The sequence below is a fragment of the Camelus bactrianus genome, chromosome X (assembly GCF_048773025.1).
Source record: "Camelus bactrianus isolate YW-2024 breed Bactrian camel chromosome X, ASM4877302v1, whole genome shotgun sequence".
Classification (NCBI taxonomy): Eukaryota; Metazoa; Chordata; class Mammalia; order Artiodactyla; family Camelidae; genus Camelus; species Camelus bactrianus.
In genome coordinates, this window is record NC_133575.1 from 85,291,635 (window position 1) to 85,307,826 (window position 16,192).

At 43.0% G+C, this 16,192-nt stretch overlaps 2 protein-coding genes across 2 annotated transcripts in view; both read right to left on the minus strand.

Annotated features, from left to right (window-relative positions):
- Window positions 1–256: 256 nt before the first annotated feature.
- LOC141576451 (uncharacterized) lies at window positions 257–6,294 on the minus strand. Its single transcript, XM_074359950.1, has 2 exons — window positions 3,574–6,294; window positions 257–2,603 (listed from the first exon to the last, which is right to left on the minus strand). Exons 1-2 carry the CDS (start codon window positions 5,784–5,786, stop codon window positions 2,591–2,593), a joined length of 2,226 nt encoding a protein of 741 aa, XP_074216051.1. The 5' UTR covers window positions 5,787–6,294; the 3' UTR covers window positions 257–2,590.
- An 8,774-nt stretch (window positions 6,295–15,068) lies between these two features.
- PWWP3B (PWWP domain containing 3B) overlaps window positions 15,069–16,192 on the minus strand; it is a 97,633-nt gene continuing 96,509 nt past the window's right edge. The window contains exon 8 of the transcript XR_006727976.2: window positions 15,069–15,773. The gene's annotated coding sequence lies outside the window, so the exon portion shown is untranslated. The remainder of the gene's footprint in view (window positions 15,774–16,192) is intronic.

Here is a 16,192-nt window from a genome sequence, read left to right on the forward strand (position 1 = left end):
TATAAAAGAGAAGACAGGGAGATTTAAGACAGGAAGATTTAAGACAAATAAACAGAGAAGAAGTTCATGTGCAGATAGAGGCAGAGACTGGAGTTCTCCTGCCACAAGCCAAGGAATGCTCTTAGAGGCTGCCTGTCACAGTGTCTGTGATGAACCAGCTGCTGATCATACTACTGCTCTGAGACCCAGGCTAGAGGGGCTTGTCACGGATCCCACACTTTAGGGGATCCACCACCACCCTCTTCCAGCTTCATCTCTCTGCAAACAGCCAAGGGTGCAGTGTGTGAGATCAAGGAGATGTGCACACAGCCTGCTCCCAACCTTGTTCCATGTATCAGGGGTCCTGAATTTGCTGCACAGTGGCCCTAAACCCCAAGTTCCAAGAAGCCTGCATGCTCCTCTTCCCTGGATCTGTGCTTCTGAGGGTTAAGTGGCACTGCCACTGTTATACTTACTTCCAGGACTGGGAGGAAACCAACTGTTGGTGACTATATTCAGGGAACAGGGGACAAGTGGACTTCAATATCCACGTATGTGTATGTGAGATCTCTTGAGGTGAGGAATGGAGCTCAGAGTGAGTAGAGAAGAGGAAGAGGCTGGACCTGGGGCCTGTGATGTGGACCAGTGGCCTGGGGTGGGGGTCCCCCTTTCCCCACATCACTGGAACAGAACTCTGAGGAGCCCAGGTATTGTACGCACACAACAGGTATTGTACACAGACCCTAAGTGACCCTCAAACTTTTTCTTATTCCTGCTCTTGAATTTTCCATCCCCTTAAGTTGGCCTGGACCTGTGATTTTCTTCTAACCATCAGAGTATGAAAATGTCAATGGAATGTTACACTCTTGATTACACTAGGCATGTTCCTGTAGTTTGATCCTTCTATCATTTATGCGGTAATTTGGTTTTGTTTAGCAATGGAGAACTAATAACGCCTGGCCCAGGAGAGGACAGACCTGGAGACTCCCGGTCTCCTAATGTGCCCCCTTCAATATCACGCAACTATTGCTAACACAAACTTGTTACCGATAGCTTTGTGATTTTAAATTAGCGTAACGAACTAAACAAGGAAAAAACCCTGAAATATGCAAAGTATTCTAAATCTGAAGTTGGTTTCCTGGCAATCAAGATGGTGTCTTTATTTGGTAGATGAGATACCTTGTTTAATAGTTTATTAGTTGATTTGAAACTTTCAAATAATTTTCCACGTGGCATGCAGGCCCTCAATTGAACGTTGCCCTGAAAACTTTACAGCTTACATATGTTACAGTTCGTCCAGTTTGTGAAGACAGAGGCAGAGACTGGAGTTCTCCTGCCACGAGCCAAGGAATGCCAGGAGGCAGCAGAAACTGGAGAAGACGAGGAGGATTTTCCCCTGGAGCACCTTGCTTTCAGACTGCTGGCTGCTAGAACTGTGGGAGATTAAACTTTTATGTTGTTTTAAGCCACCCACCTACCTTGTGGTAACTGGTTATGGCAGCCCTATGAGCAACCCTTCCCAGTTGAATTCTCTCCCCCTCTCCACAAGACGTCACCACTACCCTTAGCAAGGGGTCTGTCGTTCTCATACGTGCCCCTCTACACACTACGTGCGTGCATCCCTCCCACGCATGCCTTTTACTACATATACGTATCCATAATCAATATGTGATTGTTTTACATGCTCTTAAACTTCGTATTCGTGGTATCGTAGCGGTTCTAGCCTTCTGAAACTAGTCTGTTCCCTCACCCATTTTTGCCACTGCCACCATCCAATCCTTGCCCCTCTTGGAGGTCTTTCTGTGTCTCAGACCCTTGAGAGAACTCTAGTCTCATCCCCACTCCAGCCTTTGCTGTCCCGTCCAGTTTACCGAAAATAGTGTCAAATGGCTGGGTCAGTGCTGGCCTTACCACAGGAGAAGCTCAGTCCCTCACAGTCCTCCCCGGCCCCCACACCCATCACTGCTCTAAACCAGTGATGCTCAAACTTTAGCGTGCTTCTCGAGTCACCTGAAGGACATGTAAAACTCTGATTGCCGGCCCACCTTCAGAATGTCTGATTCAGTAACTCTGGAGTGGGGCCTGAGAATCTGCATTCCTCACAAGCTCCCAGGTGACGCTGATGCCGCTGGTCCACAGCAGCCCAGCGGCACCATCTGGTCTCCGGATAAGCTTGGTCATCCGTCGGTTTCTTTCAATAGAAGGAAGTAGGGGCTAGACCTCCACCTCTCCCTTTACGTTAACTGTTCATACACTGGCATTTTAATTAACTTGCGGCGGCAATAAAAGAACTTAAGACATGGTTTCAGTGACAGTAAGGTGGCACAAAGCAAAAAGAAAAGATACAAGGATAGACCTGCATCAGTGTTATATATCTAAGAACTCTGCAGCTTATCCATTTCTGGCAAACTTTTATTTTTAACATGGGCAAATGCTGTCAAACATATCTGAAAAATTTAAGAGAAAAGTCAGATGAAGGTGGGTAACACTTTTTGCATGAGGAAATCTGGAACAAAACCAGTGTTGATAGAATTCCCACTGGCTACTGAGAAGCAGAAAATCTCAAATCCGTAAAGAACAATTCCGTTGTTTCTTCCTCCATCGTGTCTTTCTATGCCTGAGAACTGTGGGATGAAATAAGAGACAATTAGCAATTGCAAGCCAATAACATGCAACACTGACTTTCTAAATCTAAGAAAACAGTCAATCCTACACACGCCTGTTGTACCATCAAGAGAGATCAACACATTTCCCCCTTGCGACGCAGACGTTTGGACATGTCTTCCATCGTGCACTCCTCACACCAACCTCCTCTCCCACCAGAAATGCCTGCTTTGTTGCTGTTGTTTTCTTGAGAGACTTATTAAATAATAAGTCAGTCTTTCCACCTTACTAGCCTGTGCTCTATCCATCAGTCACTCCCAGACCCTCTGTTTCCATGCCTGCAAAAAGGAAGAGGAGAAGGACAGGGAAAAGCAAAGGAAGAAAGAGAAGGAGAGGACAGGTAAGATACAAGCTGACTTAATCACCAATTCAGTGGTGAACAACAGTCTTACCGAGGCTAACGTTCTTCTCTTTTGACTGACTGTCCCATGAAATATAAACCTTTACAACTGAACAGTTAGGTATCAATCAGTCAGTGGGCTCCCACTTGAAAGTGTTCACTTGCTACATCTTTGTCAGTAGTCACATTCTCACAGGCATTTTCTCCCAGTTAGCACAAGAGGCCGTACTGCTGTAGCCCACTGATGAAGGCCCAGCTAGTGCACGTTCCAGTCACTTTAGCCGCCTGCTCTGGCAACTGTGTTCCAGACAAACAGTGCTCTCGGCTACCAGGTCTGATAAGTTTCCCACCTGCAGAAGTCTTACAGCTACCGCTCGGAGGGCCTGCAGCTGGGAGCGAAGCACATTTCAGAACACACTCCATTCTACATTATCTAGCATACACGCCTTACGAACGTTAAGCTGTCCTGAAACTGGGCTTTAGCCAAATTTCCTTTACTACTATTTGCTTTGTGGAGAAAAGTTAAAAACATAACACAATAGGCCTATGTCAGGAATGGCTGGGTGATACTCAGAGCTGCACACAGATACCTGGCTTCTCCCGGGCTGCCCTCTGCTGGGTCCACATCCTTTTCAGGTCCTCGCCCTGGTTCTTCGGTTCTTGGCCCTTCAGCTTCTTGGACCTCTTCATCAGAGTCTTCACACTGATATTCAGTCGCTTCTTTCGTGAAGAATAATACGGACTTTGGGACCAGAACTTCACGGAAAAAATAGCCCAATTTATAATCAGTGGCGATATCCAATACCCTACCCTCAGGAGAATCAGGAGGGTAGAAGTAGGTGAAGAAGGAACGACTGGGCACCTTGCCCGTGGCTGGTACCACACTTCCACGGCCCTCACATTTCTGCAGCTCGAGAGTTTTCATGGTGAGGTCTTTCCCCTCTTTCCAGTAGATCTCACAGCCTGTGCTGCTGATTATCTCTGGCCCTCTGGAGAAGAAGGGATCAGAATCATCTGGGTCTGAGCGCATTCGGTACGTTTTCGTCAGAACTTTGTTGAAAAAGTATTCGTTTGACTCAAAGATAAATTCTACGGTGAAGCTCATTGGTTCCTCGACCCCAGAAAACTTTATTTTCACATCTGTCAAGTGCTCCAGTGCAAGTTCGTCGTTTCCCCGGATCATCCTACCAAGCATCTTGACATTTTTAAAAGCTGTCAGCCAAAAGTGAGGTATGCCATTTATTTGCCCCTTTCCTTCAGGCTCCGCATCCATTTCTTCCCAAGCCCCTTCCGCCACACCTACTGCCCACTGACATTCCCCTTCTGAGGGCTCATGAATTGCATTGATGATGGCAGCTCTCCTATCAAACAGAGGTTCGTAGAAGGCAGCGTACTTTTTCTCGAGATCAAAAAGGTCTTTATAGAATTGGGCTTCTACTTGCGCATGTCGTGCCTGGAGGTTTTTGAGAGCTTTGACCCGCTGCGTAACTGCTAGAGGCAAGCGCTGAGCACCGCCTGCCTTTGGGCCAGACGCCCCAACAGGGGCTGCGAGGGCCTGAGGACTCGGCCGCCACTCGCCAGCCTGGGCCCTGCCCTCGGGGCCACAGGCTCCAGCCTCCCAGGACTGGGAGGCATCAGCCAGGGCCTCGCCCCCCCACACCTCAGCTTCCTCTCCCAGGTCCTCCCGCTCCTGGGGCACAGGTCCCTCTCCCCGGGCTTCCACCTCCTGAGGAGGCGCGGGGCCCTCTGCAAGGTCCAAGGGCTGCCAGGAGCGGCGCCGGGCCACCACGCGGCCTGCGTGGGGCCGGACCAGGTCACGGTCGCTGGAAGGGACGCGGGGTAGAACGGAATGGACCAGATTGCGGAACAGGGACCCAAACCGCACGGTGGGGGCCTCACGGGCACCCGAGACGACTTCTGTGCCCTCCTGCCCGTTCTCCTCCTCCTCTTCTGTCTCCCCCTCTTCCTCCTCCTCGTCCTCTTCCTCGTCTTCGTCCCCCTCTTCTGACTGGTACTCCTCCTCCTCCTGGCCCTCGAACTCGAATTCAAACTCTTCCCCTTCCCCCTCCTCCTCCTCCTCCTCGGTCTCCTCCAAGTCTTCCTCCTCCTCTCCCAGCTCTACAGCCCAGTTCTCTTCCACTGCGGCCTCGGCGACCTCCTCCTGCCAACCCTCATCCTCCGGAAGGGCTCTGAAGACGCCCTGGACTCCATCCATCCCTTCCAAAGGTGACACACCGACCCCAAGGAGTCTGTTGTCGCCGCCCGCCCAGCCACCAGCTGTGTCCCGGCCACCTGGGATCCGGCCGCGCTCCTCTGTGGCAGACATGGCAGGAGGGACGCGGCCGACACCGACCCGGCTGCAGCGACGACTACGGCGAAGATGGCGGCCGCCGGGCTGACCGCCGTTGCGGGGAGGCTGTTGGCAGCGGGCCCGCCTGGAGGTGGCGGGGGCGGCAGAGAAGCCGGCTGCGCAGGGAACAAGAGTCTGCGAAGGCGCCTGTGGGGGCCCCGGGACAGGAAAGCCCCCAGGGCAGCCCGAGAAGCGGCCCGGGGAGACTGCGCCCGCGCCGGTGGTGGCGGCAGTCCCCAAGGCGGGAAAGCGTCTGGCTGACTGGCAGTGGGAGGCGGAGCTTGGAAGCGTCAACAAAGAGCCACTTCCTCCAGCACCAGCTCTAAGCTCATTGGCCAACAGGCGAAGACTGACATGCCCGTGGCCCAATGAGTGATCAAGGCCTTCAGCTTCCCTGGGGGCCTTCGAGTCCTGGGTGGCTCTTGAAGCCCACCCAAGTCCCTTCCGTTTCATTCCACCATTGCAAGCAAAACTGCAGTGTCCCTATGGGGTGGCGCACTGGGGTATACAAACCTGGATTTGTTCCCCAGTTTCCACCTTGGGATGGCTCACGCCAGTGGAGACACAATTATTTACAGGGGGAAAAAGACGTGGATAGATCAAGTATCAGCAATGGTAAAAACCTCGCACAGGAGACAGAAAGAGAACGTGGAGGTCTTAATGTTGTTAAAGCTACTGAGAAAAGAACATACAAAGTTGAAACGGATGTAGTGAGAATGAAGAGCTGAAGACACATTACAAACAGGAGCTGAAAGGTGTTTCATCAGTGCTCCCCCATTCACTTCATGACTCTATAAAACGAAGAGAGAGAGAGGGAGATGGAGAGGGAGGGGGAGAGAGAGACAGAGAGAGAGAGGCTTCTTTTAAAGAACTGGGCTAAGCTAAGCACCTGCTATGGACCGAGTTGTGTACCGTTCCCCCTCCCCCTAGAAATTCAAACGTTAAACCCTTACCCCCACCCCACTCCCTACTCCCCCCCGCCCCAAATGTGATGGTATTTGGAGACAGGGTGTTTGGCAGGTAATGAAGACTTAGTGAGGTCATGAGGCTGGGGTCCACACACTGGGATTAGTGCCCTTATAGGAAGAGACCACAGATCTTGATCTGCCCTGCACCACCCCCATGTGAAGGCACAGGGAGAAGTCGGCTCTCTTCAAGCCAAGATGAGGGCCCTCACCAAGAACTCGACCGTGCTGGCTCCCGGACCTTGCATTGCCCAGCCTCCAGAACTGCAGGAAATAAATGTTTTGTCTACGCTGCCCAGTCTATGGCATTTTGTTGTGGCAGCCCGAGCAGACTAATACAGCATGACAGACATTAAAAGGACACGCTTCCTAGAATGATTTCTCAGTCAACAGTCCAAGACGTTTTGCTGTACTCAGACGCAGTGAGTAGTAATTCTACACTTAACTTTTCGAGGAACTGCCAGGTATTTTCCCACAGTGACTCCATCATTTTAGAGTCCCACCAGTAATGTATAAGTGTTCCAATGTCTCCACATCCTGGTAAATATGTTTTATTTTTCACCTAAAAAATATTTCTGTTTTACCCATCCTTATGAGCGTGCTTTGGCATCACATGGTGGCTTTGGTCGCATTTCCCTACTGACTAAGGATGTCAAGCTGATTTTCATACCCTTATTGCACACCTGTGTATCTTGTTGGAGAAATCTGTATTCATATCCTATTCATACCCATTTTTTAAACCAGATTCCTTGGCTACTTGTTGAGTTGTAAGTGTTCTTTATGTGTTCTGGATCCTAGACCCTAATTAGATATATGCCGGCCACAAGAGTTTCATTCCATTCTGTACGTTGTGTTTTTGCTGTCATGTTAATGTCCTTCGATGCAAAAACGTTTTTATTTCTGATGAAATCCAATTTATCCTTTTCTATGTTTACTTATGCTTTTATCATCATATCTAAGAATCCATTGCCAAAGCAAAGGTCATGAATATTTACCCCTTCTGAAGGACTGAATCCTGTACTCCCGTATTCATATGTTGAATACCTAATCTGCATCATCTCAGGATGTGACTGTGTTTGTTGACAGGACCTTTAAAGAGGTAATTAAGGTCAACGGAGGTCATATGGTTGGACCCTAGCCAATCTGACTGGTGTCCTAAAAAGGGAAGTACGTTTGGACACAGGAAAACACAGCAGAGCTGCACATACACTAGAGGAAAGATCATGTAAGGATGCAGGGAGAAGGCGGCCAGCTGCAAGCCAAGAAGAGAGCCCTGAGAAGAAACCAAACTTGCTGACATCTTGTTCTTGGACTTCTCGTCTCCAGAACCGTGAGAAACTAAATTTGGGTTGTTTAAGCCACCCAGTCTGTGGTATTTTGTGATGGCGGCCCCAGCAAACGAATACATTTTTTCTAAGAGTATTATGGGTGTAGCTCTTACAGCTCGATCTTTGCTCATTTAGAGTTCATTTTTGTATATGGAGTGATTGTAGGTGTCCAACTTTACTCATTTTGATAGCCTGCTGTCCTAGTATCTTTTTTTTTTTTTTTGGAAGTGGCTCCGCTTTCTCCCCACTTAATGATCTGACATCCTTGCTGAAAATCAACCGAACATAGATATATGGGTTTATTTCTGGACTCCCAGTTTATTCCACTGATCTGTATGTCTCGTGTTATTTCAGTAGCACACTGTCTCGATTACTGTTGCTGTGGTAAGTTTTGACACGGGGAAGTGGAATCCTCCAGCTTTCTCTTTCTTTTTCAAGATGGTCTTCGCTATTCCCGGTCTCCTGTAATTCCGTATGAATTCTAGGGCCAGCCTTTTCATTCTGCAAACAAGGTCACTGGTGCATTGAAAGGGATTGTTTTTCATCTGTAGATCTCTTTACATAGGATTCCTATGTGTACATTAAGAGCTCAAATTTCCAATGCTGCTGTGATGCCTTTGAGCCTCAGAATACCCCACTGGCCTAACTGTGATTTCCCCTGCTCTCACCTGAACGTCTCCTTCTTTTGGGACAAGTACCCCACCCAGCTGGGTTCTCTCCGATCAGCCAGACTAGCTGCACCCCACCTGCTCCTCTGCCCAACGGGTTTTCCTTGCCTGCCAGCCAGTGGAATTTTTCAAATAAGGTGATCATGCCCTCTTGTGGGAACCAGGGAGCGCCCCACTCTCTTGCTACTCTGCAGTCTCTTTCCCATCACCCCAGTCAGTTCACTCTACTCCTGAACACAACTCCCCTGCCGCGCTGCATGGCATGCCCTGTCCTCACCCCGGGTGTGAATGTGTGACTAAAAGAGCTGTCAATCACATCTGTCCGGTGCCAGTGTCGTGTGCTTGGCCATCTCACACCATTAGGGTAGGGGATCCCTCCTTCACCAGTGGGGTGGATGGGAGATAAAGAGAACTGCAGGTGGGTCAGAAGGGGGAGGTAGGGGGTAGGTCGTGGGGCAGTCTTGCAGAAAGGAGCCCCCGGGACAGGCCCAGGTTGACCTTCTAAAGGGTTGTGGAAAGGCGTAGCTTGAGGCCCCACCACAGAGGAAGGATCATGAATAATAGCTCCCCGATTGTCTCTCAAGAGTGCCTGTTCCAAGTGAGACCTGATCAAATTCGTAAGCTTTTGCACAGCAAAGGAAACCAACAAAATGAAAAGACAACCTACGGACTGGCAGAAGACATTTGCACATAATGCAACCGACACGAGATTAATTTCCAAAATATACAATCAGTTCATACACCTCGTTTTTAACATTTTTGTTGTTATAGTCATTTTACAATGTTGTGTCAAATTCCAGTGTAGATCACAGTTTTTCAGTTATACATGAACATACATATAATCATTGTCACATTTTTTTTTTTTTTGCTGTGAGCTACCATACGATCTTGTATATATTTCCCTGTGCTATACCATATAATCTTGTTTATCTATTCTGCATATGCCTGTGAGTATCTACAAATTTTGAATTCCCAGTCTGTCCCTTCCACCCCCCGCCCCCTTGGCAACCGCAAGTTTGTATTCTATGTCTGTGAGTCTGTTTCTTTTGTATTTATGTTCAATTGTTTTTTTTTTTTTTTAGATTCCACATGAGCGATCACATATAGTATTTTTCTTTCTCTTTCTGGCACTTAGAATGACATTCTCGAGCTCAATATCAAAAAAAAAAAAAACCAGACAACTCAATTAAGAAATGGGCAGAAGACCTAAATAGACATTTTTCCAAAGAAAACATATAGAGGGCCAACAGGCACATGAAAAGATGCTCAACATCACTAATTATTAGAGAAATGCAAATCAACACTACAATGAGGTTTCACCTCACACCTGTCAGAGTGTTCACTATCAAAAAGTCTGCAAATAATAAATGCTGGAGAGGGTGGGGAGAAAAGGGAACCCTCACACAGTGTTGGAGGGAATGTAAGTTGGTGCAGCCAGTATGGAAAACAGTACAGAGGGTCGTTAAAAAACTAAAAATAAGAGTTATTCTATGATCCAGCAATCCTACTTTTGGGCATACATCCAGAGAAGTCCAAAACTCTCACTAAAAAATGCACAGCTCCCCCCTCAATGTTCATAGCAGCACTGTTCACAATAGCCAAGACATGGAAACACCCTACATGTCCATCGACATATTAGTGGATAAAGAAGATGTCATAAATAAATAAATAAATAAATAGGAATACTACTCAGTCATAAAAAAGAATGAAATATTGCTATTGCAGCAATGTGGATATACCTAGCAATTATTGTAAGTGAAGTCAGACAGAAAAAGACAAATATTATATCATGTCACTTTTATGTGGGATGTAAAAAATAATAGAAATGAACTTATTTATAAAACAGGAACAGACTCACAGACGTAGAAATCTAACTTATGGTTGCTTAGGGAAATGTCAGGTTGATGGATTAGTTAGGAATATGGGATTAATAGATACACTCTGCTATATATAAAATAGATGGAAGGGATCTGATAGGAACAGAATATTGTAAATCAACTTCAAAAAAAGTACCTGTTTCAAGCAAGTTTAACAACCTTGCCTGTCTCCATCGTGCTGCTTTCCTAACACATGTAAGTTTGTTTGCTTGTGTGTACTACGTTATTTGTTGTCCTTTGACTTTTAAATTTCATTATTGTTCTTCTGTTTATGTATCTATCTTTCGTTGGAAATGGAGTAGTGAAGTCTCTAAGGATTATTTAGAAACTGTGTACTTATCCATTCGATTCTGTCAGTTTTTGTTTCATATATTTTCGGACATATAGATACATTATTATTGCATCTTTTTAATATACTGACTCCCTTTATTAATATACAAGGCTCTTGTTTGACTATGTAACCATTGTTATCTTAAAGTCTATTTCATCTGATATCAGTGTAGCCACCCCAGCTCTCGCTTTGGTATCATTTGCATAGAATATTATTTTCCATCCTCTTTTTTTCACCCTATGTGTCTTTGGATCTAAGGTGAATCTCTTGCAGATAACATAATTGGGGGATGTTTTTGTTAATCCCCTTTGCCAATCTCTGCCTTTTCCTTGGACAGTCTTATTCATTGGTATTATAGTAATTGCTGAGAAAGAGAGATTTTCTGCCATTTTGCCATTTGTTTTTCCTATGTCACCCTTTTTTTGTTCTTAACTCCTCAATTGCTGCCTTTTTCTGTGATTAAATGAATTTTTCTAGTGTTCATCAGTGATTCCTTTATCATTCCTTTTTCCTTTACATTTTTAAGGGTTTTTTTGTTTGTTTGTTTGTTTGGGGGCTTTCTGTTTTTGTTGCTGTTTTTGTTTTTTGGTGATAACCCAGGGATTATAATTAATATCTTAAGTTTATAATAATCAAGTTTGTATTGATACCAAGGTAGTTTCAGTAGTATTCAAAAACTCTTCTTCTTCTTCTTCCCAGCTTTGCCACCTCCCTTTTTGTGGTTATTGTGACAAATGATGTATTTGTGTATTTGATGTCCATTAACAGAGATTTCTTGTTAATGCTTTATAATTTGTATTTTGAATCATATATGAGAACAAAAAGAGGAGCTACAAACCAAAAATGCAGTAATATTGGCTTTTGCATTTCTCTGTGTAGTTAACTTCGCCTTTGTGGTTTATTTCTTCAGGGGCTTCAATAGATGTTCCGTGTTCTTTCATTTCAGTGTCGACTCCTTTCAGTGCTTTGTTAGGTACTCTCTCAATTTTTGCTTATCTTGAAATGTCTTTCTCTCCCCTTCATTTTCCCATATATAGATTTCTTGGTAGACAGAGTATTTTTGTTCATTTGTCCTGCACTTTTACTATGTCATTCTAATGCCACCTGCCCTCTGTGGTTTCTGTAGTGCAATTGGAACAAATTCTTATTGAGGATTACTTGTATGTGAGGAGTCATTTCTACTGCTGCTTTCAAGATTCACTCTTTGTCTTTCAATTTTGATAATTTGATCATGATGTGCCCTCTGAGTTTATCTTGCTTGGAGTTTGTTGAACTTATTAGATGTATAGATTCATGTATTTTCTCTAATTTGGGAAGTTTTGAGTTATCATTTGTTCAAATATTTTATTCTGTTTTCTCTCCTTCCTCTCCTCTGCAACTCTCATTTTATGTATGTTGATATGCTGTTATTTTGTCCCTATTTATAATTTATATCTCTTTGTGATAGTCTCTATTTTGTGACACACCTTTCTAATGTTCCCTAATTCTTTTATCATTGAGCTTATTGAAGGCAGTTGATGTAGTTTATTTTTCAAGCAACCCAAATCCTGTGCTTTATCTCTGGCAGTTTATATTACATTATAATCCAAAGCAATAGTAATCAAAACAGTGTGGTACTGGCATAAAAACAGACATACAGATTGATGGAACAAAATGGAGAGCCCAGAAATAAACTCACACATATATGCTCAACTATTTGACAAGAGCTCCAAATGGGGAGTCCCACACAATGGGGAGCCCCACACAATGGGGAAAGGATAGTCTCTTCAGTAAATGGTGCTGGAGAACTAGATATCCACATGCAAAAGTATGATATTGGACCCTTATCTTACACTATTCCTCAAAATTAACTCAAAATGGAGTCAAGATTTAAACATAAGGCCTGAAGCTGTAAAACTTGTAGAAGAAAATATAGAGGTAAGCTCTTTGAGATAGGTCTTGGCAATGATTTTTTTTTGAATTGACACCAAAACAAAGATCACAAAAGCAAAAATAAACAAGTGGACTACATCAAACTAAAAGGCTTCTGCACAGCAGAAGAAACCATCAACAAATGAAAAGGCCACGTATGTACAGAGTGGAAGAATATATTTGCAAATTATTATATACCTGTTAAGGGGTTAATATCCAAAATATTTAAGGAACTCAATCAAATCTAGAGCAAAAAAATTAACTCAGTTAATAAGAGAGTACGTAATCTAAATGTACATTTTTTTCCAAAGAAAACATACAACTGGCCAACAGGTCTTTGAAAAGTTGTTCAGCATCACTTATCATCTGGGAAATGCCAATCAAAATCATGATTAAGACGTCAGACCTGTTAGTATGGCTATTATCAAAAAGACAAGAGGTAGCAAGTGTTGGTGAGAGTGTGGTAAAATGGGGGAACCCTTTTGCACTGTTGGTGGGAATGCTAATTGGTACCATCATTATTGAAAACAATATGGAAGTCCCTTAAGATATTAAAAATAGAGCTACCATATGATCCAGCAATTCCAGTCCTGGGAATATATCCAGAGGAAATGATTTCTGCTCTGCTCTCTTATGCTCATTGCTGCATTATTTGCAATAGCCAAGGAATAGTGACGACCTAAGTGTTCATGGACAAATGAAAGGATAAAGAATATATATATGACATATAAAAAAATTCTTCTTAAAATTCATTAAAAAGATTATTATTGCCTTTATTGGGGTGAAAGTGAGAGGAACAGGAACAGAGACAAGACATAGTGGATTCTCCTTCCTCCAGGCTTCTTGTCTCAGGAAATCTCTACAGACAGACTTTACGAGGGAGCCAGTTGGAAAGATGAAATGGAGTTGGTAGAATCTTAGCAACATAGAGCAGAGTATAGTATTTTGAGCTCAGATATTTAGACAACTTTTACCTAGAATCTACTTCTTCCTATAGCACATATATCCTGACAAAGAGTTCAAACAGTATGACTTTTGAGACAAAATAAACACAGAAATGACTACAACATCAGCAACACCCACTTCCAAAAATGCAAGAACAAAAATCCAGACCTTTGTTAGGAGTTGTACTTGTGTTTATACAATAAATAGGGAATCTGTGGGTTTTAATTAAATTTACATATTTAATTAATTTTGGGGTAGAAAAACTCCTACACATAATGACTTCTTTCTCACATACCTGGGAAACTCAGAGTTAAGTAAAAAGCTTCCTTCCCCATGTATTTGGATAATATCCCAGCCTCAGGCACACTCAAAACCTTTGCCTGAGTCCCAGATGGAACATCTCTCTCAGGTGAGGCAGTTTTTCTACTGAAGAATCTCAAAAATAGCCTTAAAGTTTTGTAAGAATTGGGAGATGTGTAAAATATTTGTAAAAACTATGTAGAGGCAAAAAACTTCTATCACTCAGAGATGTATTTGGAGGGATGTGTGGGTGTGTGTGAGTGTATATGTAAAGATTATTTCAGTTTAACTTTAGGCAAACTGTTAACATAAACTCGACACAAAAGCAATTTCCAGTCCCCCATGTCTTTAAACTCAAGGTATGAGCTACCCTGCAGAGGCAGGACCTGGTGCTTTGGGGCAGGCGTAGCAGTTGAGTGTAAACTCTCAAACCAGACAGCCTGGGTAAAAGTCCCAGTTCACTTACAAGGTGTGACATCTTGGGCTCAGGACTTAATATCTCAAATCCTATCTCATATAATAATTCTCAAATTCCCCATCAGTAAATGAGGTGAAGAATAGTATCAACCTCATCAGATTGCTGTACAAATTTAACGAGCTAATATTTACAAGGTCCTACTTGGTATAGGGCTTGGCACAGAGTTTAAGTGCAAATTGATGTCTGCGATGAATCACAAAATGAACACATTCCATGCTTACTGCTGCAGCTGCATGGCTCATCTTTTAATCCTTCAAATATGCCATGTTCTCTTTTTTCCAACGGACTTTTGTCCATTTTCATTCCCCTAACTAGATCTTATCCACCACTCTGGCTCCCACTGCCCTTCTAAGCCCTAATCATTCTTTATGACCCGACTTAGATATTTTTCCAAAGAAGTCTCTTCTCCCTTAAGACTGAGTTACATGTTTCTTTTTCTTTTCTCCTTTTTTAAACTAAAGTGAAAATAAAATAACATAAAATTTATGGCTTTAATCACTTTAAAATGTACAAATCAATGCTTTTAGTATATTCACGATGTTGTGCAATCCTCACCTCTAGCGTCAGAACATTTTCATCACCTCAGAAAGAAACCCTATACCCAATAAGCAGTCATGCCCCATTCCCTCCTATCCCCAAACCCTAGCAGCTGCTCATCTCCTTTCTGCCAGTACAGATTTGCCTAATCTGGATATTTCATATAAATGGACTCATGTAATATGTGTATTTTGTAATTTTTGTTTGTGGTAGTTGTCTTTTTTCATTATGAATTTTCTTCTCATTCTCAAAAAGTATTCACTTCATGCATGATTTTGTATAACAATAGAAGAGAGTCTTCCATACTGTATGAGTTTATTGACTATCAGAACCTGTTTTGGACTCTCCCTGAAGGAGACCAAGATAATGCCTGACCACAGCAACGTACACAAAGATTGTACACCATGACCAAAGGAGTTTTATCTCAGAACTATAACGTTGCTTTAACATGTAAAACACAGCACAATGCCTCATATTAATAGCATAACAGACAAAACCTCATGATCACCTTAAGAGATGTTTACAAAACCTTTAACATAATTCAACACCCTTCCATGATAAAAACTCTCAACAAATAAAGATTACAAGGTATCTCCTTTAACCTAATGAAGGGCAGCTTTGAAAAACCCACAGTTAACATCATACTTAAGGTGTAATATTTAATTCTTCAAAAGGCAACCCACAGAATTGGAGAAAATATTTGCAAATCATATATCTGATAAGGTACCATTATCACGAATATATAAATAACTCTTACAAATAAACAATAAAAAGACAATCCAAATTAAAATGGGCAAATAATTTGAATAGACATTTTTCCAAAGAAAACATAAAAGTAGTCTATGAGCACATGAAAAGATGCTCAAAATTGTTAATCATTTAGGTAATATAAATCACAACTACAATGAGATATCACTTCAGACACACTGGTGACTGAAAAAAAAAGATGGATGATAAGAAGTACTGGTGAAGACATGGAATAATTGAAACGTTCATACCTGGCATTTAGAATGTACACTGGTGTGGTGCTTTGCAGAACACTTTTGTAGTTCCTCAAAATGGTGCACACAGATCTAACGTAAGACACAGCAAATCCAATCCTAGATATATGTCCAAGAAAAATAAAAACATTTGGCCACAAAAGATTTGCATATGAATGTTCCTAATAGCATCATACAAAAATTTTAAAAAAATGGAAATAACCCGAATGCCCATGTTATGGGCAGCTGAGAAGAGCTGAAATAAAAAGCCTAAATAGCTTCATATTTGTTAAACATTTTGAAAAACTCTTCACAGACCTCAAAAAAAAACTCCAGTTCCACACATTGCACAGGTGAATTATTTCACGTGCTCAAAAAGAACCTCCTTTCTTCAGATATTTTCAGAAAATTAAGGAGGAGGGATTACTAACTAAGTTGTTTTATGAAGTTTATCAAAATTTGAAAAAGGCATTTGTTTAAAACCTGAAAATTGCAGTTGAATGTTCTTGAATATAGTCACAAAAATCAGATCAGTGATA

What these genes read in the sequence shown, in the direction of transcription:
- LOC141576451 (XM_074359950.1), bottom strand. Translation starts at nt 5,786, where the DNA reads ATGAAACGGAAGGGACTTGGGTGGGCTTCAAGAGCCACCCAGGACTCG.